This window comes from Porites lutea, chromosome 4, assembly GCF_958299795.1.
Source record: "Porites lutea chromosome 4, jaPorLute2.1, whole genome shotgun sequence".
NCBI classification, from domain to species: Eukaryota; Metazoa; Cnidaria; class Anthozoa; order Scleractinia; family Poritidae; genus Porites; species Porites lutea.
Genome location: NC_133204.1, coordinates 2344248 through 2368051, shown reverse-complemented (window position 1 = coordinate 2368051; position 23804 = coordinate 2344248). Strand labels below are relative to the sequence as shown.

The window sequence follows — 23804 nt, the reverse complement described above, 5'->3', positions numbered from 1 at the left end:
CGCTTTGTAAGGAAATGTATGAAAAGTTGGCTCGCACAGGGTTCTGAATATTTTTTAAACCCATTTTTACACGAATCGGCCTTCCGCCCAGAAAAACCGATAGTGGTCAGTGTTCGTAGCAGTCAAAAGAAAATGAGGCATGAACGCAATTGCAAAGCCCTGCTCAGATTAAAACTCGCGGCTATTCTGAACCATCTTACGAATGAATGGTTTTTTAAAATTTATTCTTAGTTGTGATTTAGCCAATGTTATTCAGTCCCTAACTTGCCGCTCGAAGCAATCACTCAGTCGCCCAAGATGTGCCATTTTCAAGCATAGCATCAACAAGTAGTTTTCAAACCTAAAGAAATTTATTGTTCCCGTTCACCACTCTTTAAAGTTAAAACGGGTTCTGTTACTATACAAAGCCCAATTTTCCATTTGCCCAGCGTAAAAAAATATAAAAGGCGTTAATAATATTTAGAAAACATGTCTCTCTTAAAATCGGCCGTCATAATGAAAAAGACCGATTTTCCTGAATTTTAGATTTGGAAAAACAGTCTTTATGCTTCCCTAATTTCCTTCTTTTTAGGCTCAAACTGTTGATACATCATTGGTCTCCAATGAGGGTGGAGAAGGGGTGAAGGGGGTTGGGGAGTACATCTTGGGGCTGCCCGAAGTAAATACAACAACCTATGGACTTAAATGTCATTATTATTATTGTGACATTATTTGTTTCTTTACTTTGACTTACCATTAAGCGATGTTAAGCGAGTGACTAGTGTTGTGGTATCGACATTTCTATCATTTAAGTTAGATTAATAACGGTTTTTGAAGGGAATCGGTCAGATCGGTTTCGGGATGCCGTTAGATAGCTGGTGGCCAGTTTTTTCTGGTCCGATCACTCGACCAAGTCGATCTTTTAAAAAGCATCGACTTGGTAGAGAAGAGGCCAATGAAACGCCAAAGAATCACAAAGAAATACCAAACTGACAAATGAAGCGAGACACAAAAAAATAAAGGAAAATTAGAATAGTTGCTGTGTAACAACTAACTAGAAGTGATTTTACTTGTATAATTTTACCCGTGAAGTAGCTAGGTAGTAGGATATTACGCACTATTAATGCACTAATTTCATCGTTTTATTTTGTTCACTTGTAGCTAATTTTGCACTAGTTGTTGGTCTCTGTTTAACGGGTCAAGTGAAGTCACTCTAAGAAGGGCTTAGCTATCTAAAAGTCTCTCTCTTTATGGACAATCAGCAGTTTGTACCGCTGAATATCAATGCTAGATGGCTTTTTATTCTGAATAAGCGAACTTTGCTGAAACGCATACTAGTTATTTCAATAAATACTTGACATTAAATATGCGCCATTCACCGCGATAATTACATCTTAATGTATCCATAGCCAAAAACAAACCTTGAAATAGCATTTCCGAGAACTGTTGCATCAAAAGATTTCTAGGGGTGTATACCTCCAACACTACAGACAAAATTTCCCTCTGTGTGTGCCCTGTATACAAGCTTAACGCCCCTGTTTGATATACCCGTATTATACCATTAAATTGACAGATTTAAATAATCTCTCTTTTGAAAACTTGGAATAAATACCTCTTATTAACCGAGTCTTCGATTCGTACTTTCAATTACGGACCGTGCTTCTTTCCATCGATTTTTGGCCCTAAGCGCGAAAATCGATGGAAAATTTAATTAGAAAAAAAAAAAACTCGGTCCTTAATTTAAAGTGCGGACCGAAAAATCGAGGCTAATAAGATGTCTATTATATGGCTTCCTGTTTGGGAGAACGGAAACAAGCCGCAGGACAAGTGATTTGACATTCATTTAACAGGCGTCAGAAAAAGAAAGTTTTAATTGGGTCATAGAATTAATAGCACATTATAAAAAGGCTAAATTTTCCATTGAAAGTAAATTTAAATCAAAATGCAAATGCGCTATCCTACTCCTCAAGCGCTTCGTTTTTCGCAAGGTAGAGGCGAGCGACTGGTGATGAACCGCAAGGGACCATGGCAAGGGTACTAAAGGCAGGCGAAGCGACGCCTCGCCCGTTGTCTCCTTTGCGCCTTCCTTTGCGCGCACATTTTCATCGAGAGAGAGACGTCTGGGTACGAGGCAGCAAATGCGACATATTGAAATAGTTTATTCGGTCAAAACTAAGAGCACTGTAAGTATTCGCTGGCCGACGTGACGCTGGAGTCCTTTGAAAACTGGACATTGTGTCTGGCTCGAAGTCGCTTCCATCTTTCGTTGGTCTCTGGAAGCGTCTTCTTAATTCGATAAGATTACGATTCGCTTTCTTCATCGCCGGCTTCGTTCACAAATAAGCACAGGTTAAAATGTTGGAGTATCCAAGTCCTCATGCTTGACAGACGTTTCATAACCTTCTTCAAACCTTTTTTTTTTCGAGATGAAGAGATTTAGAGCTGCGAAATGAGCATTTGCTTTTGAAATTTTGGTCCGTATAGGAACGTACCGACCGCAAATTGACCTATCGCACGGCGAAAACAGACTTAGCCATATAATAATGATTATTATTATCGAGGTCTTTTTCTTGGTTCTGATTGTTTGAACCAATGAGAAACAATTGAAGACCAGCCTTCTAGTTTCATTTTTTGGCTCTAATCTAATATGCTTAAACCTTAATTAAAATACGGCGGAATCGTTGTCTTCATTTACAAGGTACAAGGAATTTCCCCGTGCTGTCCTTCTAGCCAGCGACATGCACACAGCTCCAATCTTTGTTTAGCAACGTCTTCATATTCTTTCCATTGTTTTTCTCGGGCAATTCTGAGGGCCTCCCTTGATGGTTCAATTCCTGATGGAGAGGGAAAAGTTTGATTCAGTGTAATATAATTATACCTCAAATAAGGGGTTAATGTAATTTTAAGCGACATTCTTTGCACTTATTTCAATTTTGGTGCAGTTTTAATAGCTTTGTTTATTTGTTTGTTTGTTTGTTTTCTTAGTTATTTAGGGGTTGTTTTATTCGACCGGCAGGACTGTTATATAAACTACTGAGGCTGGTGTCGACCAGTAAAAGTGCTAAGGAAAGTTGTGTTATTTTTATGTTATCAATGAGATCGCTCAGAAATTAACCAATGGTTTCATATAATCAGAGTTTTTTCTTGCGAAAATGACTGTCGACTTTGAATCTGTAAATTAAGTACCTTGATCAAAGTTCTTTGTCCTTATGAAGAAATCAGTCTTGACGATGTCGAAGCTTAGAAGTGCTTTCTTTAGATAAAATGACAAAAGTCCCTCTTCAATTTCCCTAATCAAATGAGATGCTTTGGCCACTTGTTCCTCAGGCACCGATTGCTGGAAATCAAGATTTTTCACATGTCTCGAAGACTTGACATAGAAAGCGAGCCGTCTGTTTTTAGCTCTTATTTGAAAACGATTAGTTATGGGGCGGCTTTCAGCGTCTAAATGGCGTTCGATATCCTGGAAGCAGTTCTCTGCAATGGTCTCCTCATTTTCAGAGATTCCAACTCTAGCGGATTTCTCTACATAAAACGAGGCCAAGAAATATCTGTTTTCTGCTGTTTCTTCACCTGCAGCACATGGTAGTAGCAGCTAAAAAGTAAAGGAAAGAAATTAATTAATAACTCATCGCATGACGGATATTAGTAGTGCAGGAGACTGTAAGTTTAGCAAAACACGTTATACCAGAATACTATTTAATTTTGGGGTTTAGCCCAGTATTCCAGTATTCAAGAGGATCTTCGAAAGATTTGCACCTAGCTACGCATCAAATTATTTTCTTTCGATTCTCACCTCTACGGAATCGTGGAGTAATTCCTCAGCCTTTTCATATTGCCCTTCCCTACGGGCAAGCGCTGACTCTACGTATTTCAGTTTAGCTAGCAGATAACAGTGATTGGTCGAGTGATATGTCCGCGATATGAGCAGTGCGTTCTTTGCGTGCGTCTTTGCCTCTTCGATGCGGTTCTCGTGTAAGTCCAGTAGGGCCAGCTAAAAAGAAGGAAAGAAAATGGAGTTACGGTGATATAACCCCGTCAAAGTTGCTACACTGACAGGAGAGGTCACTGGCGGTCTAGTACCGGATGATATTTAGAAGCACACCATCCCTCGGATAAATCACTATCCAGCGGATAAGTATTTGGGAAATCAATTGCCCGCGTTATCCACTGGATATACATTTATCCATCGGATACTGCTATCCACCTTTTGAAGAACTGGGGTTTGGTGTGGTTCAAGGGAATAGGGGAGAGGGGGTGAGACTGCAACTGTTTTAGATGTGTGACAATATTTTTGGAACGATTCCACTATTACGTGGTTAGCTCTTCAAGGTAATAAAATTATTGTAGGATATGCCACTTTTGGGTAGCTGTGATAGCATTTAAAATTGAGGTCAACTTTTACTTTACTTGGGCTTTACAATGTGTCAGCCGAACAATGCGGGATCTTCAAACAAAATAGACTACATGAAAGTAGGTTAGATATCATGGCTGCTCAAAGTAACACGATAATTATAAAAATACACACCTCATATAATAGCAGTGGGATCAAATCTGTGAACTTCGGATGTTTGTCAGCGAACTTGTCAAGCTCTTTTAAATTCTCCATGAAGATTTCTCGCTTTCCTTGGAGAAATAAAATTTTTTCGTAAGCCTTCAAAGCAGGCGTTTTCAACCTCGTTGCCAGTGACCCTTCTATAGGCAAGAGTAGGATAGGAATCTACAATGTAGAAACGAGGTTGAGGTGCCTTTTTGCTCGAACAGAAAAATATGACTGTTACTTACCATCATCTGCTTGGCGCTGAAACCACTTGACAACATCCATTCCCTTGTTACTGGCCCACACACCTGGCAACATGAACCACTTAAAATATCATACAACTAAAAATAGCTAGCCCCATGTAATGGAATCCAAGACTGTCTTGGATTCTGGATTCCAAAGCCTTGGATACCGGATTTGACAAGGTAAAATTCCCAGATTCCGGATTCCATAAGCAAACATTTCCCGGATTCTGGAATCAGGATTCCCTTATATGGGTCGTTGCTGCAGAAGTTACATCTACCTAACAAAGACTAAAAGAATCAAGGTCTTTGAAATGTTCAGTTGATTAAAAGAGGAATTAATAATCGCTTTCCCTAATTTCCTTCCTTATCCCGTTGAACGTCCGTTATACGCTAGCTGGTAGCAATTGTAATGTCGCACATCCCGCTTTCTGATTTTTTTTTGTGCGTGGTTGTAGAATCGTGCAATCGACGCGCTGTACATATAATCAAACTCAACTCTACCCCACTAATTTCTAAAGCATGCCAATCTCGACAGGTTGGTTTCTCAAATCAGGTATTTGGTACTCTTGCATCAACTTCACTCATCTATCCTAGTTTACAACCTCAAAACCCCACTGTTTGAAAACACACATTTTCACACTAGCATTAACCTTGAGGTCTGATCTTCCTAATGGGATGTTCAATTGCAGGGCCTTCCTGGTACTCTTCCAGCCAAGGTCCAGGAACGTGGATCTTTCGCTCCAGGCAAGACACAAGGGAGTGTTGAGCTCCTTCAACTGAATAAAGCTGCACGGTGTGCGTAAAAATCTGAGGTCTTGTAGAAGGAAGTAGAAGGGTAACAACTCCTGTAGAACCGCGTAGATGACGAGAATTGTAATCATCAGCTTCAGTGAAGATAAATGCACTTGGTGAAATGTGGAGTTTCAGGACATAAGTTCCATTATTCTAGCAAGAAGATAATAACAACGAGACCATCAATCGTTTAGGCCCATTTTACTCTCGGTCGGACGAGCAAATTCATAACTGCATCGTGGTACATGTTCGGAGTTGGAGGCCGCTGTTTCGAACTACAGAAAAATCCTGATTTCACGAACCTTAAGCTAGTTGAACCTCCCCAAACAACAACAACAAGAACAAAGTGAAATAAGCAAAGAACTCTACATTGAAATATGCTTGCTATCACACATGACTTACAACATCAAAGCCAGCTGCTGTTGGAGACATGGCACAGCTCCAAATTTCCATATCGGGAACTTTCACAATCTCCAGACGGTTTTGAATCGCCACATAAGGACCAGAAAGAGGGTATTGAGGAATGCTCGTCCACGACAGGTTAGGTACACCCAAGGCATTTGACTGTAGATAAAATTCTGCGGGCAGGTTGACTCGATGGGAGTGTGTTATCATGGTGTCTAACTCTACTCCCATCATGATCCTAAAAACATATATTGAGAAAAAAAATGCCTTTATTTTTGCCTAGATCAAAAACGCACGATCAGAAAGTTCTACCGAGGGTGAAAACGTTGAGTGGAACTCAGAGGAGACACGCCTCGCGCAAAATCTCACGCCAACGTTTCGCCGCCTCGCGCCTTGAGAGAAGAAGAGAAAATGTAGTTATATGTCGTTGTTTCTCCGAGCGACGCTCTAAGGAAGGGAGAGCGACTGAGCGACCTGGAGCGTCTGAGAATGGGGCTAAACATTTCCTCAGGCTGAATGATATACTAATTCTCGTCGCCAGGACCTCTCTTTATATATCTATTCATTCATTTTTTTGCTCACGTGGTCTTGCGTTACCAATAATGGTCTTCAAAGTATGAGCGAGTGCAACAAAGTGAATAAGATCAATAGGTCAATGCGAGAAAGTTGTGAGGGATTTTTTCAGACGCAGTCAAGTAATTTATCGACATTTCAGTGCGAAATATACATTTTAAAAGAGAGTTTTCAACAAGATCTTTATTCTGTTCCGTAAGAGTTAAAATCTGGTATGTTCTGTTTACTATATGTGACCCTCCACAGGAATTTGATGCTAAAGGTGAAAGCACGCTCACGACACGCTTGCACGACACGCTTAGCGTGCTGTAGATCACGGATATGCGCATATTAAATTGAAAAAACAAAGACGGACACACCTGCCTTTGTTTTGGTAAATTTAACACGCTAGACCTTTTGTTTTTTTGTAGCGTGCCATATGTCACGGTAAGTGTGCGAATTATGGCACGGTTAGCGTGCAATTTTGGTAAGACACGCTGAACACGCTTGATTACTAAAACTGCTAAAATGATAAAAATGGCTTGGGTTTTCAGCGGATTTAATAAGCATTGATAACTGGTCGAAGTGAATCAAATATACCAATTCAGACTGTTTTGGAATTTGATCGTAACCGTGGCCATTTGAAAATCACGACGTAATGGTGGTCTAGCCTGGAATTAACGCGAGATCAGTGTAAAACAATTCCTCTGGCTGTCGGCTGTTGACCAGAATCGCAAAGAGGCCTGCTATCCCGTGCGAGGCGCTGAAGTTATGTCGCCTGAAAACTATAGTTATGCCACCGAAATATTTATTAGCAGTAATGCACAGTGAAATGAAGTTGAATAAATTAGTTTAATATATTTCTTTAAGCCATGCTGAGACGAATTAAGGAAAGTTAAGATAAACTTTGCACAGCTTCGTCAGTAAACATTTCTGGAAAGAACTTTGATTTTGTAATGCTAATATAGTTCTATTCATAAATCCAGTAGGTCACACCGTTCACTGTTTATACTTTTCAAGCGACAACGTTTTTTCAGTCAGATACTATCGCTGCGATCGCTGAGGTATAACTTTTTCTTTCTCGATAGTTACCAAAAAAGGGTGCCGTTCATAATCATTTACGGTTCCTTTTTGTAGAGGAAATTTATTTAACTTATAGATAACACGCCTTGCGTGCTTTTGCGCACACTGAAAGCGTGTTGTGCTTTTTCGCTCGGAGCTTTTGTTTGAAAACTTTAACACGCTCTTTTGTTCGACTTGCTCACGCTTAATTGTCTCAAGCGTGTCCTCTGAAATAAAAGAAATTGCTAATGAGGCAAGATTGCAAGCGTGCAAAAGCGTGTTAAAATAAATTCTTTTGTTTTAAAGTGAAAGCGTGTCGTGCGCGTGCTTTCACCTTTAGCATTGAAATCCTGTAGAGGGTCACATATTGACATGACAACGGATACAAACAATAAACTTGAAGGCGTCACACGTATACCGAAATATAATCTAGCCAAAAAGTTAGTACATTTGTGGCGCTTTCGCTGTGAATTGTATCCAAAACCTACTTTAATTTATGATAAAACGAATTAATTCAAAATATTACAGAAATGATTTTGACAATAAAGACATTAAACGTTTTATAAATACGCTCGTTCACTTTCACTTAACTGGCGGACGGGCGAATATGTAAACTTGATGTCGATCAGAAATTCAATCTTCAAATACTAACAAATCATTCTACTTTTTTTCAGTGAACTGAAGCGACCCGATGATTCGAATTCCCGCTTTCCCTATAGTCAAACATTGTAATTTTAGCCCTGATGTTTCGAGCAACTCCCGATAATTCACTAACAAATTTCCTGTTCATCTGTTCATCGGGGGCCATTTTGCTATACTGATCCCGAATATTTTAGTGCAACATGACTTAAGCCAGAGATTAAAGGTGCCGTAGAAACGGAACAAATACAAGAAAGAGATACATGGGACTGACAGGGGTGTGATTGGGGGCTCGTCTTTCATATAATAGTGTTTTTGTTTAGGTTATTTGTTTCGTCCCTCTCTACAAACTGCTTGAAAACTGCGGTATATAATCACTTGATCGATCTCATTTTCAAGTATTAAGAGCGAATGTCTGTAAAAATCGAGCAAAATCGAAATTTCGCGGCCACAGTCAAAAACTCATTTTCGCTCATATCTTGTCCATAGATAGGCATAAGTAAGTAACTAAACGTGGTGTAGTTTGTTTTCCAAAAGGCCGCTTGGATTTGGAGAAAATCGACAAAATCAATTTTCGTGGTCGGCGACTTGAAAACAACCAAAATTTAAGGCAAAATGAGGCGGTCTCAAAACTTCCCTCGCACGCACACAGGAAGAAAGCGGGGTAAAATATTTCCCGATAAATCAATTTATAAAGGGCTCTACTTCTCGTTTGGTGATGAATTCTTATCTCAACGATAATCTGGAAGATAAACAATGTTATTTTAGTTTGGGTTCTTTTTCGACTAAACGAAATTTAAATTTAGGCTGAAAGTTGCGTTTTATATTTTAGGCATGTGCTACACCTTGGTTTTGCCTGAAACTCAAGTCATTTGTTATGTAAACATTGTGCTAAAACATATGTAAGAATTGGCCTGGGTAATTAAATTTGTACTTCACACGAACCTTCTGAAGTTGAATAAATTTTGCTTGAAATATGAGACTTTTCAAGAAAGTCGGTTGGTTGTTGCTCGACAAGTCACGATGGCTGGGCTCTCCAAACGAAACTTAACTCACAATCGCACTTGTATTAAGGACATTTGTACTAAAACGATAATTTTTGTTACCTCAAATGCGTTTTCCCGTTCTTGTCAACTGGCATTGCGCCTTGTCCCATGCTAATCAACCGAAGATCCAAAAACTCGAGGAAACGTGGTGCGTGAAAATAACCTCAAACAGAACATGGCCTATCTTTTCCGCAGTCGCACTTTTACATCCATTGCCATTTAAAAATTCTAGGTCTCACAAAAACTGCGATTTTGATAGTGAAACTTTCGGGCTGCCGATGCCTCTTTGGATATAAAAGTCTGGTCAAAAGTGTTGCGTGACAGTATTCACAGGCTTCCCAATCTAACCATTTGAGCGACGCCGTTTTTTTTATGTTCTTGCCAGAAGTAGCATATTATGCTACTAACAATTCAAATCATGCTTTTTTTGTTTTTTTCCTAAGTTTTCTTAAAGTGTGCTTCCATACAATACTAAATAAGTCCAAAAACATCGTTTTTCACGTCAACTTTCCCCCGTTGCCTTGTATGTGCCTTTGATTGACTTCAGGCTTCAATGTCTAGCTATTTCACCGCGTTATTACCTATCGGGCGGCTGTCTTTCCTCTGACATATGCAAGTTCCAATTTTTTGGATAACAGTTCGTAAACATTCTGCAATTTTCTTTCAGTATATATATTTTTTCTAATCTGAATATGGTTATTCGATCGTCAAACTCTTGTTTCAGTCTGTTTATATATAGAGGAACCCCGCCTTGCGACCACCCCGTTTATACGACCACCTCTTGCCTCAGCTCACCTCCCATAGTCTTTCACCCAGACGTGAAAATCTCCGAGTCATTTTATTTTGAAGACCTCTTAAATGCGACCACCTCGGTATCACGACCAGGATTTTATGGCCCAACGCTGGTCGCATCAACGGGGTTCCACTGTATTGAAATTAATAATAATAATAATAATAATAATTAATAATTGAAATTAATGTAAAGAATTAAAATTTAGGCCCCACTTATATGAAGAAAATTTGTCTCGAGGAGAAGGGTCACCCGCCTATCCGTGCTTCCCTTAATAGGGAGAGGGCATGATCTCAGGCTAAGCTTCCCTGGAAAAGGCAACGCTTCACACATTTACTTACTGAAAACATGGCGAACCGTTTAAATTACAAAAAGTTTGCTCGGCCAGAAGGGTGACCCACTTTGTCCAGTCACCCTTTTGTAATGGTAGGATCAGCCTCCTAGCCGGGCCAACGTTTCTCCGTAAGCACTTTACGCGCTTTCCATTGAACAAAAATTCCTGTTTGAAATTTCGGAAAAACCACGTGCCCAGTGGAAGGTGCATTCCAGTTGCAAAGACCAAACCAAAGCCACCGCGAGTTTGGTTATCGTGCTTGTAAGCAGGATACAGATCATTGGTCCTAGGGAAAATAATTTTGTCAAATGGAAGGAGACATTTCGGTCCGATTGCTAGATCAAATGCGATCCGTATCGGTAAAGGGCTCGCATAGCCTTGGCGAGACAATTAGAGCATGCGAGAAGGCCGGTTGGGTCAATGTTTTTTTTTCTCTCTGCTAGGAGGGTGACTCTCCTACACGAGACAGGTTTTCTCCATATAAAGGGAATTAAAACTTTCGGATACAAAACTTGTAATAGAGAAGGAATCAGAAAAAATTTCAAAATTCTCAAAAAAAATAATATTGAAGCACTTGCAATTTCGATCGAAAAAACTACTCAAGTTGCCCTGTGGATGACCGAACAGTTGTTATAATTATATGGCGCCGCACAGAACTTAGTGATTTAGATAGCCTAAATTAAAAGGGTTTTCAATGTATTTAAGAGGAAACTGTCGTTGGGTGCCCCTGTCAACTATGGCCTAACGCTACCACTGCTTTCTTTACCCACATAGTTTTTTTTCAGTTTTACTCTCGGTCATTTGCCATTTTCTGAGTGTGCGCTTTGGTACCGTTCTTGAGACTGAAACTTCTCGAAAGTCCCGATAATTAACGGGCCCCTAAAGCTGTTGTTGTTTACATGCAAGATAGAAATTAAATTTCAATAGTTTTGCATCTAACATGATAAAACTATCAGTTAATGAAAAAATGAAGTATTTTGCCAGCCAGGACCCGCGCTCCTCTTATTTCTTTTATTTCGGTTTAAATATTTGATTTCGGGCCCGAAAAGTTATAGGGACTTTGGACAAATGGGCCCCACCGACCTGTTTCTCGAAAGTCCCGATAATTAACGGGCTCGGTAAGCTGTCTCCGTTTACATTAAAGATCGAGGTTTTAATAGTTTTGCATCTAACATGAAAAAACTATCAGTTAATGAAACAAAATGGAGTAGTTTGCTAGCCAGGAGCAGCGCTTTTATTCTTTATATTTCGATTTGAATATTTGATTTCGGGCCCGAAAAGTTACCGGGACTTTCGAGAAACGGGAAACCTGGTCCGTTGTCAAAGGCCGCAAGACGGAATTTACTGGAAAAGTAAACTTAATGCTTTTGCCTAAACAGTGTCATTTTAACGTGAATTTGAAGACGTCAGGGCCTAACCCATTGGTAAACACGTTTGATTCCAGCTTTCTAACTTGCTGTATCTGCGGTATATCTTCTTGGTGTCAGATTTTAAAGCTTGTTTGAGTAGCCGAGCATGCTGTAAGGAGGAACTGAAATTGTCTGATATACTTTGACATATCTTTTGGTAAAGGAATGAGAGATGAACAGGTCAGCGTTCTAAACCCCAGGTTTCTTTCATTGTATATATTCGATACTAGAAACTGAAACTCATGCCTTAAGTCTTCACACTCAAGGAGAGGTTTGTAGACTTGAAAATAGCGCTACGTCATCTACCACTTCACAAGGCCGCCCTGCCTGGATAGCATTTCCCCAATAACTTTGCAATATTTTCTTAGTTGCGTTTGCTAATGTAAGTTTTTAATGCTGGTTAGCCTGTGCAAGCATTTGAAAAGGGGAGACAGGGTTTAGAACGAATTGCTTACCTAACATCCTTGACCAAGAGTTACAGCGTAACCCTTTCGATGGATTCTTCTATCCCCTCAACGGTCTTACCATCGGAGTGTTACTGGGTAGTACCCAATTAAGATTCAGAGCTACCCTTCCCCAAAATATACATACGAAATAACGTGATTTTTTTTATTGTGATTCTTCACTCAAAACAAAAAACGCTTCCGAGATCATTTATCCAGGTTGTTCAAAGTTTAAAACCTACGAAGTGTTCGTGTGTACTGGCAGGGTGTATGATTTTGATGTTTTCCAAATTCCTTAATAGTCATTGCTTTTATCACACGCGCAAGTGTCCGAAAAACTGACCACCACTTTACACTTTTAAATCAAGTACTGTTGGCAGCCAGACTATGCAACCCTTCAGTTGTTGTACAATTGAACAAATAACTTTGGAAACATCAAAGAAATGTATAAACAATTTTGTTGGCTGTTCGAAGTATGGTTTTCGTTGTCACGCAACACCACTCCTTGTCTTCTCACACTTCCGTCCCTGTACGTTGTAACTGATTCTATTAAATGGTAAGAACATCTTTCAAATCGCCGAAAATGTCTTAAAAACATATTTTTCTTGTGAAATATTTTGTTCAACCACCTTAAGAATTTAGATCATAACGCTCATTCGGTTTGAGTGACATTTTAATAACCTGGCCCATCTTCAATGACCTCTCGTTAGAGGTCAAATTACAAAATGCCTTAGCGCCAGCAGAATTTTGGAGCTCGAGAGTAGAAAAAGTAAAGCAAGTGTCCCAAACTATAAAAGTAAGTTAATTTCTATTGTATGTTGGCAAATTAACTATCGTACTATAGAGGTACATCAGGTTTCTTCTCAAGAAGTGCCAATGATCCCTTTCGGCAACAGCAAGCCGTTGGTGAATTATGCAAATGCATCATATTTTTTGTTCAAGTTCAGAAGGTTCGTCTGAAGCGCAAATTAAATTACCCAAGCCAGTTCTTACATATGTTTTAGTGCAATGTTTAACTAACTTATAGCTTGAGTTTCAGGAAAAACCAAGGTGTAGCACATGCCTAAAAATTAAATCGCGACTTAAGGTTTAAATTTAAACTTCGTAGAGTTGAAAAAGAACCAAAACTAAAATAAAATTGTTCACCTTCCACATTATCGTTAAGATAAGAATTTACCGCCATACTAGGGCTAAAACCCTTTATAAATTGATATATCGGGGAATATTTTACCACGCTTTCTTCCTTTTTGCGTGCGAGTGAAGTTTTGAGACCGCCTCATTTTGCATCAAATTTTGGTTGTTTTCAAGTCGCCGACCACGAAAATTGATTTTGTCGATTTTCTCCAAATCCAAGCGGCCTTTTGAAAAACAAACTACACCACGTTTAGTTACTTACTAATAAGTATGTATGGACAAGATATGAGCGAAATTTAATTTTTGACCGTGGCCGCCTGTTGCTCGATTTTTACAGACATTCGCTCTTAAATACAAAAACGTTTAAGATTTACAGTCAAACCAAGTCAAGCGTACCCCCCAAGATTCTATCAGTGAATTTATTATTTGAAAAATGAATCCGTTAGTCGTTCCCGTAACTGGTGTCAAATTCAAAGCGGCATTTCTGCATGCGTAATGAGCAGTGAATATTTTACGAGAACTTCTCTGTTTTTGGTCAGATTGGAAATCTTTGAATGCATTAAGCTTCTTAGAAGACATTTACATCAATTACAGCAAAATGGAGCTGGTAGAAATTTCATAACTACCTCGCATGTGAATTCACAGCTCATTACACATACAAGAATGCAGAGATCAATCTGAAATCTACAACTAGCAACGGATTCAAATTTTGAATAATAAATTCATTAATGGATTCTTGTGGGGTACGCTTGACCTGGTTTGACTGTAATAGCTGGTATTTAAATGCTGTTTCTAAGATCAAAATGCACAAGATACTGGAGAATTTTACTGTCATTTAAGTTTCTCCTAGAGCATGACGAAAGCCGTCATGAAAAGTCCACTTCTACAAATTGTCAAAAATAACACATTAGTATGTATTAAATAACCCGTTCATGCGATTGATGTTACCTTTTCTTGTTATCACATATATCGTTCACTGACTACGCAACTTCTATCGGCATCCAATCGTTCCAATATGTCTTGAAGACGAAGTATTGCGCAGGCAAAAATATATGCAAATCGAATATGAAAATAAAATATGCGTGTCGGGGAATCCCCAAAACTAAAGTTAGAGGTGACTTAGCAGCCGAAAGCGTGCAGTATCTCATGCTTTCCATTAAGTCCTGGCGTTTGGGTTAGAAATCAAATGAAAGGAACCATTTGTTTGGTCTGTCCGGAATACTCAGGACCGTCCTCGAAGGTGGTCCATTTTATCCGGTTCTACTGGTCGGACCGAAATGTCCCTTTCCGGCGTTTGACAAAATTTTGTCCCCAGTACCGCTCTCCTACTCCTGCTTACAAGTACAATACTGGCGGACATTGGTGAATCTCTGGATGTTTAGTAGCCTGCGAGCAAGCTCTCTATTTGGGGATATCGTGAAAAGTAGACGCCCGATAGGCACGCTCGTTATAGCGCGTTCTCGGGCGGGTTGCTTCGCTCGCCCAATAGGAGAGCTTGCTCGCACGCTAATACCAGGGGACCTGGGGCCTAGCTCTCACAGTTTTCGTTTTTAATGGCGCGTGGTGATCCATGATACTGCTCAAACTCGCATTGTAGTCGCGTACAAGCATATCCAGCTGAGAAGATGACAAGGGAGTGCCTTGGCCACCATTATATAGGTCTAACAGTGCTAAATCTCCCTTAAGACAGTCCATATCAACCGCCTTCACTTTTCTTTTTTACTTGAAACGCAGGCTTGTTGAAGTTCATGTCACAGTGATCATGAACAGTCGCCTGATCAGAGAAATAACGACAGACCCGTGGTGGACAAGCTATGATATTCTCCATCTTCCGTGTGATGACAAGATCAAGGGTGTGGCCATGGGTGTGGGTCGGCCCTCTCACATGCTGCTCAAGACCGAGTGATTCCAAGAGATCCATAAATTTTACTGTGTAAGCGTCGGTCGGGACATCCATGTGGATATTAAAGTCCCCAAGAATGAGTAGATGATCCTTTGATCGACAAGATGATGGATTCCATGTAGCTGGAGAACTCACTCAAAAAGGTGACCACTGGAACCCTGTGGTTCTCAGAGTGTGGTGGTCTGTAAACTAATTGACAACTCTGATCTTTAGCGAGGATGAAATCTGCACCAGCAATTCACAGTACTCAAAGGATTCCTCTTCACCGTAACGGACCTTAGTCACCCACAGAGAGTCCTTGTAGAGAAGACCAATGCCTCCACCGCAACGCCTTGTACGAGGGTAGTCTATCAGCTTGTAACCGGCTGGACAAAGTTCCACTCTAATTGCATCATCGATCGTTTTTAGCCAAGTCTCTGTGACTGCAACAAGATCGAATGCTTGTCAATTTCCGCCGGCCTGCCATGAAAATCCCTGAACTTCCATGGTGTCTTACGGAGATTACATTCAATAACCCAAGCCAATTCCCAGGCATGTTTTAAATCAATGTCTAAATGTGGGATTAAAATAGCATTACGAGAATTTGGAGTTATACCACATGTTAAATATTTCCGTCGAAAATGAGTAACGAAGTTAAGTTTTTGTTATCCTGAAAACCTATCCCTCATTTTTGAATTATTTCAGTACGACGAGCTTCGCTATTGCCCTGAATGTATCTTTTAGTGGAAGAAAAAGAATTTTTTTGTTTATGAAAAGAGTCCAAATTCCTCCATGCGGCTTCGTTTGCGAACGCGAGGAAAGTTAATGTTAGCGAATGTCAGGTAAAAAAATTAGGGCAGTCTGAGACTGCAACATCGAAAACCGATCTTCTAATTTTTCTCACAAATAAAAAGCTTTCGGCAGGAACAACCTACTTTAGGTTTCCTATCTACCTAAAAGCCATCTAGGAACAAAAAATAAAAGAAATTGATTTTTCAACTCTTGCCACGAAATTAAGATTTTGGTCGATTTTTCCTGACCGGCGCTCTCAAGTCAAGACATAAGTCGGATTATTGGAATAATCCAAATTGCCCCTTAAAGAAGCCATAAATTAAAGCGAAAAATACTCAAATAGTAAGGTATTTCATACAATCAAGAAGTTGACTAACATAGTAGCTACATATTAATAATCTTCAACAGTAGCAGTGATGCCTGGAACTGGAACCATACGCCATCTTGGAACTACCATTTTGAATCAATTACATGAATATAGTATAGACATTCATGCATCCCTATAAACTTGCTTAACTGAATAGGCGTACATTACATGAGGCCTTAAATAATTCAATCTGTTACATCAAGGTTATGCATCGATTGATGCGTCTGAAAAAAAGTACAAAAGCATGAAAGCTATCTTCATAATATGTATCTACCTCATATATATTGAATGAAGAACACTTTACTTCACCTACAGTACATACATACATACATACATACAAACATACACACATACATACATACATACATACATACATACATACATACATACATACATACACACATACATACATACATTACATACATACATACATACATACATACATACATACATACATACATACATACATACATACATACATACATACATACATACTAACTTTATTCAAGATGTAAACAAGCTTATTTACAGGAAAAACATAATATTAAAAGACATCTTGAAAAGGAACTTGAGAGGTTAGCCCTGTATTAGAACTCCCAAACAGAAATAGAAAATGCTAAATAAAAACATCAAATACAATACAAGCATTCCAAAATCAAGGCCTCAATTAAAGCACTGTTCTAGTTTAAAATTTGTTAAATAGATAATGATGAAGCTTATTTTTAAATTGATGAAGGCTTTTAGCCTCCACTGTTCTTTGATTGTCTCTTACCTCTTACAACTGATTCTTGTTGTTTATATGTACCAGTAAATGCTATTTTTATTTAATAGGGATCAGAGTTGTAACCAATACATTCAGAATTGCGCGGGAACTTCGGCTGAGGGAAGATTTTAGTGGCTCACGTGATCGACTGAGGCAGCTGTGTTTTTTGAGTGGACGGATGTCTTTTGAAGTTCCTGTGGGAAGAATGGCGGGAAACCAGCCTTTCCAAGAACCGCGATATGAAATACTGGAAAGATATCTTGACGAGCTAAGACAAGTTTAAAGATCAAGGTAGTGATAGACGAAATGGCCTTACTTACCACTCTTAACCATGTCTCTCTAAAACAGACACCTGTTGGATCGAAAGTACGTGTCAGTAGGGAGTTTAAGGTATCGCGATAGCGAAGGCAACTCTGTAGGCGCATCACACCTTTTGATCCAGTACTGACATTTCTTTGCCTACAACTTGAAAGTTCCAAATGCAGTGCTTTATGGAGGACGTGAAAACATGACAATTCTTTTTTCTCTTCCTTACTTTGGGTGCAGTCCTTAAGATTTCGTGTTTTGCAAAATTCTCGCCTTACATTTGGTAAATTGCGTGACTTAAAACTTGTGGAATTTGAAAGAATACGAATTTGCTACAGCCGCCATCGTGGTGCCTTAAATTCTCTAATATAAAATGGATGAAAAGCGGAAGGGACTAACCCTAGGTTTCCTTGTTTTGGGGTTTACTATTGTATGGTGTTGTTTGTTTAGAAAGAGGTGACTGATGTTGCTTTCCTGCTATGTCAGAGATACTTCCTTGCTACTTTGCTCCTTGTTATTCAGGCCACTTATTATTTCCTTCTAGAAGGGAAGTACAGTTGTAAAACAGAGCATGTCCTCTTTTAAACTTCATGCTTCAAACAGTAACTTTTGTTGGTTTTTATGTATTTTTTTTTTTGTTTCAAATCAGAGAGCGAGTGAGTGGATTATAGTCTATGAACATTGAAGGTGGAAACGAAGGGGCTTTAAGAGAGCGTATATAGTAAATCTTGTAGACTTTTATGGACAAAGAAGATAAGCTAGCAAATTAAAGACATTCATTTGCACATCACAACTCTTTCGCTCCAAAATATGCAAAATGAAAATTAGATAAAGTAATGAAAAAACAAACAGATTAGTTATGCTGGAGACGTTTTCTGTACTTGAATGGTCATACCAAGATACTGTCGATGACTCTAAAGATTGGAGAAACATTCACATTTCCATAGCTAATTAATGTATCATCTCTTCATTGCAGCTCGATGTTTGAAACTACCATGTTTATGGGATCTTAAAGTTTACTTGGAGAACTTCCCTCAAAATTCCGGCTAAGAAAGGTCAAGAAAGGGGACAAGCAATGACAATGTTATAAATACCGTATGGCGCTTTTAGTTTTAAGAGACGGACGTTGTCACCATTGAATGTATCACCTTCCAGAAAGTCTGTAAAACAATAGTTCTTATCTTTTTGCAGATATAATTATTTGAAGTCGTACATATTTTAATGTACCGTTACTACTTATTATGAGTCTTTTAACTAGGATCGTATACGTACAAGAAAATATTGATATGCCGTGTACATCAATTAGAAGATGTGCTTTCAATTGAACGTTGTCGTAAAATGTACACTTCAAGACCACACTCACCATTGAGGAATTCATTTTTCATAAAACGGCAAAGGTAAACCTCTGTAACCTTCTTATACCATTTTGTGGCATTGACGAATGAAAAGTTACGAACGTATAATGAATTTACAACTACCAACAAGACCTTGTGGTCTTGCCGTGTAGGCCTAAGGCCTTAAAATGCAACAATGTTTATTCAAGTACCTTTATATGATGTATACATGCATGTTATCGCTACCAAGTAGCCCCATTTTTATGCAAAGATCTTTTTGAAATTCAAATTCATGAGAAGACGAAGGATCTGCCTCGTGAGAATTAATTGTTCGGGTTAAATCATTGTCATAGGTTACAGGGTTTTTTTATGTTCGCAATACAAACTAAACTTCCAACTCTTGGGACCCTGTGCATCTCGCAACAATGATATTACTACTACTGTTTGTTTTTTGTTTTGTTTTGTTTTTTTTTTTACTATATACGCGTCTTTTCTTTCTAAATTTTTGCACATATTCATATGTTATTTTGCTACGTTAACGGTTCCTTAAAAGTTATTCCACAAGTTTAAAGTAGATAACAATGTTTTTGTACATAATTCAAATGTACCAACCACTTGCAATGCTGAAAGAAACGAACCCACTGTTACAAGAGCCAATAATATATCAACTTCTGGACCGGTTTGTTTAAAGCAGTGTTAAGATAACCCAGGGTTAGTGCAAAATATGAATTCAGATATGAAAGTTTAAAAGGCAAATTCAGTTTTATTCTTTTTGTCTGCAAATTGATGATTGGATGCTCTAAAAGGAATGGAGAAAATTTCCTGGAAAATGTTTATGAACAAAAGAAAAAGAAACTTGGGCTAAAATTTAACCCTGGGTTAGCGCTTATCGGCCTTTGAACAACTGGGGCCTGGTTGTCACATTTATCAAATGTTGAAACATGTAGTATATAGTATATAAAAATAGTATATAGTATAATTTGGACGATAATAGTCCTATATCACTCAAGGTAGTTATTAAATAAGTTATTTTTTCTAGCATTCTTTGATAGAAGTTTCTACTAAAAAGTAAGATATATTTGAAAGTAGATATACGACTAACAAATTAAAGAGGAAAGAGTTAACAAAGTGATCCCGTTTCTATTGCTTGTGTTGCTTATGTTAGTGTAGTTCAAGTTACGATATCAAGCCTATGTTCAATAGACCGTTTTACATTTACCGGCAGTTTCTTGTCATTGTAATGTAAAGTCTGTTCACACAGAGCACTTAATTTCGCGCGACTTGACGACAGCCGGGATAAGTCGCGAGAAAAGACCCCACATCTACTCGGCAGACTTTTCATTCGAGCAACCTCCAAAGCTTCTCCAGCTTTTCCAAGAAATATCCCTTCTAAGCGTTATATAAAACTTTACAAACAACGAAAGTGAACTTTGAAAAACTGTTAGGGTAACAAGCTTTCAAAACCTACAATTGCTATCCGTTTATTCTTTAATTTTGAATTAATATTCTTTAACTTGGTTTATCAGTGCCTTATTTTTATTTGTCTCGTTCAGGATTGTAACGGTCAGGGAAAAACAAAAAGTTTTCAAGATCAGGGAAAAGTCGGAATTTTCTTTTTTCAGTACCTGACGAAACTGACATGAAAAACCTGACCTGAAGTAACGTTGGAAAGAGCTCGCAGAGGTTGTGATGTAATTCTAACTCAATCAGAAGAGCATGGTCATCATAGACAACTCTCTGTCCTTGGTAGGACTCGCCGAAACTGCATAGCCCAAGCGATCACAAAAAGACCACTCAGTTAACTGCCGAGGCGAATGGCGAAGTTCTAATTTCATGAATGCTCCACATTCCCTGTGTGGTAATTATGGGCTCACTACAACCGACAGAACGGTTATCCCGAGACATGTGTATATGCCGGGAGGGTTGTAACTAGAATGGATACCTTAATATTTTTAATTTATTACAGATGACAACCCTGTGCTCCTCGTAGACCATTTATGCAAATTTATCGGACCACATTTTTGAGAAAAGTGTGGAAATCAAAGTAAGAGACAGCTGTGCAAGGAAAAGAGTTGCATACAGGGTTTAGAGTCGAAGTACAGTCATTAGATCTTTCGAATTCAAAAACGGTTAGCTTTTAGTAATGTAATGATCAATGCCATGTTAAGTACGTTGAAATTAACCGATGTCGGCAGTTACAGCCCTTGATGGTGTAGTGCATATGGGGTCATCAAATGATGCGTGTTCAAGTCCTACATACTACCTACTGTTTTCTTCCGTTTTCTTTCTTCTCTTAATTATAATTACTACTCTAAGTTATGACTCCTATTATGTATTTGCCGGTCGTATCTTATAGGAAAAACCATGCAGTGCCCTCGGTGCTGAGTATGGCCCTCGGCGCGAAGATTTTTGAATAACGTTACAGCCAAAATAGGGCTCTCCCCTCAAACAGAAGTGACAAAAAAAAAAAAAAAAAAAAAAAAAAAACACTAGTAGTACAGCCATTCCTTTTTTTTCTGACTTCTACTCCTTTCTTTCGCTTCGCGCACTCTATTTTCCCTTTCCTTGTTCTTTTCTAGGAGGATTTTCGGGCTCATTTTGTTTTCGGCTTTTGGTCTTTTCCTCAGTCAAAAGACTGCAATTTTCGTTCGGTAGGTTCTCAAAAATCCAGCGAGATAATTCTTTGCAGCTTTTACGATTACCTTTACATTAATTTTCGTTAACGTACCGTCATCCTCAAATATACCAGTTTCACTTTTTTGAAGCTTTTCGTTTTCTTCTTGTTAAAAGTGAATGGAGAGGAGTGAATTTACGATGCACAACAACGCAGAGTTTTTGAGCAGGTTAAGCTCCAATGCCTATGAATTTGACAAGAGGGAAATGCGTTTTCATTTAAGGAAAAGTGTTGTTACCTTCACAAAAAAAAGTAATAAAGCTTAACGGAACATTCATCGCATAAGAACTTTGGTTCCAGCGAACGTTTGTTTCAAGAAAACGAAATAGTTTAATAGGGAAGCTGCTTTTTAAGGGAAAGACAAACTCTGGGTAGCCAAAACAATGCGTATGTAAAAATATCTTGTAAGAGTCTATGGGTAACGGAAATCCCCAACGCAGAGCATAATTCACGCAACTCAGTCAGAAGGTTAACATGCAGTAAGTTGAAGTGTTACACAACGCTCATCCGAAGAGAAACATAGGTTCCGCAAAAAGAGGTGAGCCATCAGAAGCTAAGTCAGGCAAGCCCATTAATGTTGTACATGTGTCCAGTACTTTCGCGCCTTCCTTGACTACTGCAATTATTTTCAGACGTATAGGATCCCATGATCGTTAAGAAAAAGAGGTCTTCATCTGCCAATGGACGAGAAAAAAAACTGGTCAAGGTTCAGGGTTGTTCTCACAAAAGAAATGCAAGGAGGGAATATAAACGCCTTTAGACCACAGAGCGATTCATCTTACCAAGAAATGAAGGGCTGCGGCAGAAAATACAAACTGAACACAGAGATACACTAAACTAAACTGAGATCTGAGGCTCGTTACAAGAACAAGATAAAAAAAAAGAACAATCACACTGCCTTGGTTTTCTGGATTTCCCTCAAATTCGGCCATGTGTAATGAAACGATCTAGCCAAAACCAAATAAACGGAGTCCTTAGCAGAACATTTATTCACTCACCTTGTAAAGTATAGAGTCATAATCGTAAAGGAGGTTGCGCATGTCGCGAGAAAAAAATGAATCCCCGATTTCGATCACACATATTGTCCAAGGTTATGATCATATTAACATCACAAACCTCGATTACGGAAAATGGGAATAGCTTATAAACAGTTTGTACTGATACAAAACTATCGTTCGTTGCAAACACTTAGTCGCACGTATCTTCCAGCATGGATTCAAATTAAGTAGCTGACTGCAGGTGAACAAAATATCAAATCAAATTGTTTACCATCAGTCAGCTACTAAATTTGCATCCATGCTGCCGGATATAAAAAAATTACAAGCCAGTAAAAAAGCTAAAATACTTACTGCATTTCTGATTTTTCGTAAAAAAAAGCAATCATATTCTAACCATGTTAACACGTACAGACTGACTAATAATTTCCATTTTAAATACCGTCATAGAAAAAAATTAAAGCTTGGAAAACAGAATGTGAAGACAGACGAGTGGCTGGGTAACCTGTGCAAAGCCCTCAAGACGAAACACTGACCCACGTGTTTCTGACACATTTAGTCGGCTTTTTTTAAAACAAAAGTACCCAAAATGCATTAGCGATGTTCTATCGAAAATTCTTGAGGAAAAAGAACAGAATTATCAGATGTTTTGCCTGAATTTGTGATCTTCCTGAAATTGGGTGTCCTGTGGTAAAAGTTGAAATCTTTATTGCCAATTTTTCTCTTGTTTCAGTCACCGAACCGATTTTGGCGGATTTTTAGTATGTTGTTAAAGAGCCATCCAACAATTAAATGGCTTTGAAAACAATTCTGTTGCAATTACTTTGATGCTAAACAACAATTTGACTGGACTAGTTTTCAAGCACAGGCGGAAAAGGCCATGGGTACCGACTCTCACCGGACCATTTCCAGACAGTCAAGCGAATGCTGGCTCCTGATTGGGCACAAAAAATGATTTGTATTTTTAATTGTTGTGCCCAATCGGCGAACAACATCTCCTGAGTTCTTTTCGTGAGTTCGTACACGACGGCTTTTGACTCGATCACGGCTTGTCGCAGTCATGCAACTTTCAGTTTGATATAAACTCTCCATTTCAAAATGCTGTCTACCCGAAAACTAGTAAGACGCTTTTCCGAAAATACAAGCTTGAGCTTACAACAGATATTCACGCTTGCATCGATCACACCTTCGTAAATATTAGGGAGTGTAAGATGCCACGACAGCTGACCGCCACGAAAACGTCGCATGAAAAGTGGCGGGGAGGCGGGGGACAGGGGGGTGGGAGCCCGGGAGAACAGGGGGCGGGAGGGGTACGGGAGAC

The 23804-nt window shown here is 38.9% G+C and overlaps 1 protein-coding gene across 1 annotated transcript in view; it reads right to left on the bottom strand.

Annotated features, from left to right (window-relative positions):
* Window positions 1-1081: 1081 nt before the first annotated feature.
* Window positions 1082-23804, bottom strand: part of LOC140933165 (uncharacterized) — a 115971-nt gene continuing 93248 nt past the window's right edge. Inside the window, exons 2-8 of the mRNA XM_073382680.1 lie at window positions 5959-6199; window positions 5415-5709; window positions 4765-4827; window positions 4508-4605; window positions 3776-3973; window positions 3166-3574; window positions 1082-2813 (exon numbers count right to left, since the gene is read on the bottom strand). Of these exons, the coding sequence (XP_073238781.1) occupies window positions 2671-2813; window positions 3166-3574; window positions 3776-3973; window positions 4508-4605; window positions 4765-4827; window positions 5415-5709; window positions 5959-6195 (1443 nt within the window). The 5' untranslated portion in view covers window positions 6196-6199 and the 3' untranslated portion in view covers window positions 1082-2670. The remainder of the gene's footprint in view (window positions 2814-3165; window positions 3575-3775; window positions 3974-4507; window positions 4606-4764; window positions 4828-5414; window positions 5710-5958; window positions 6200-23804) is intronic.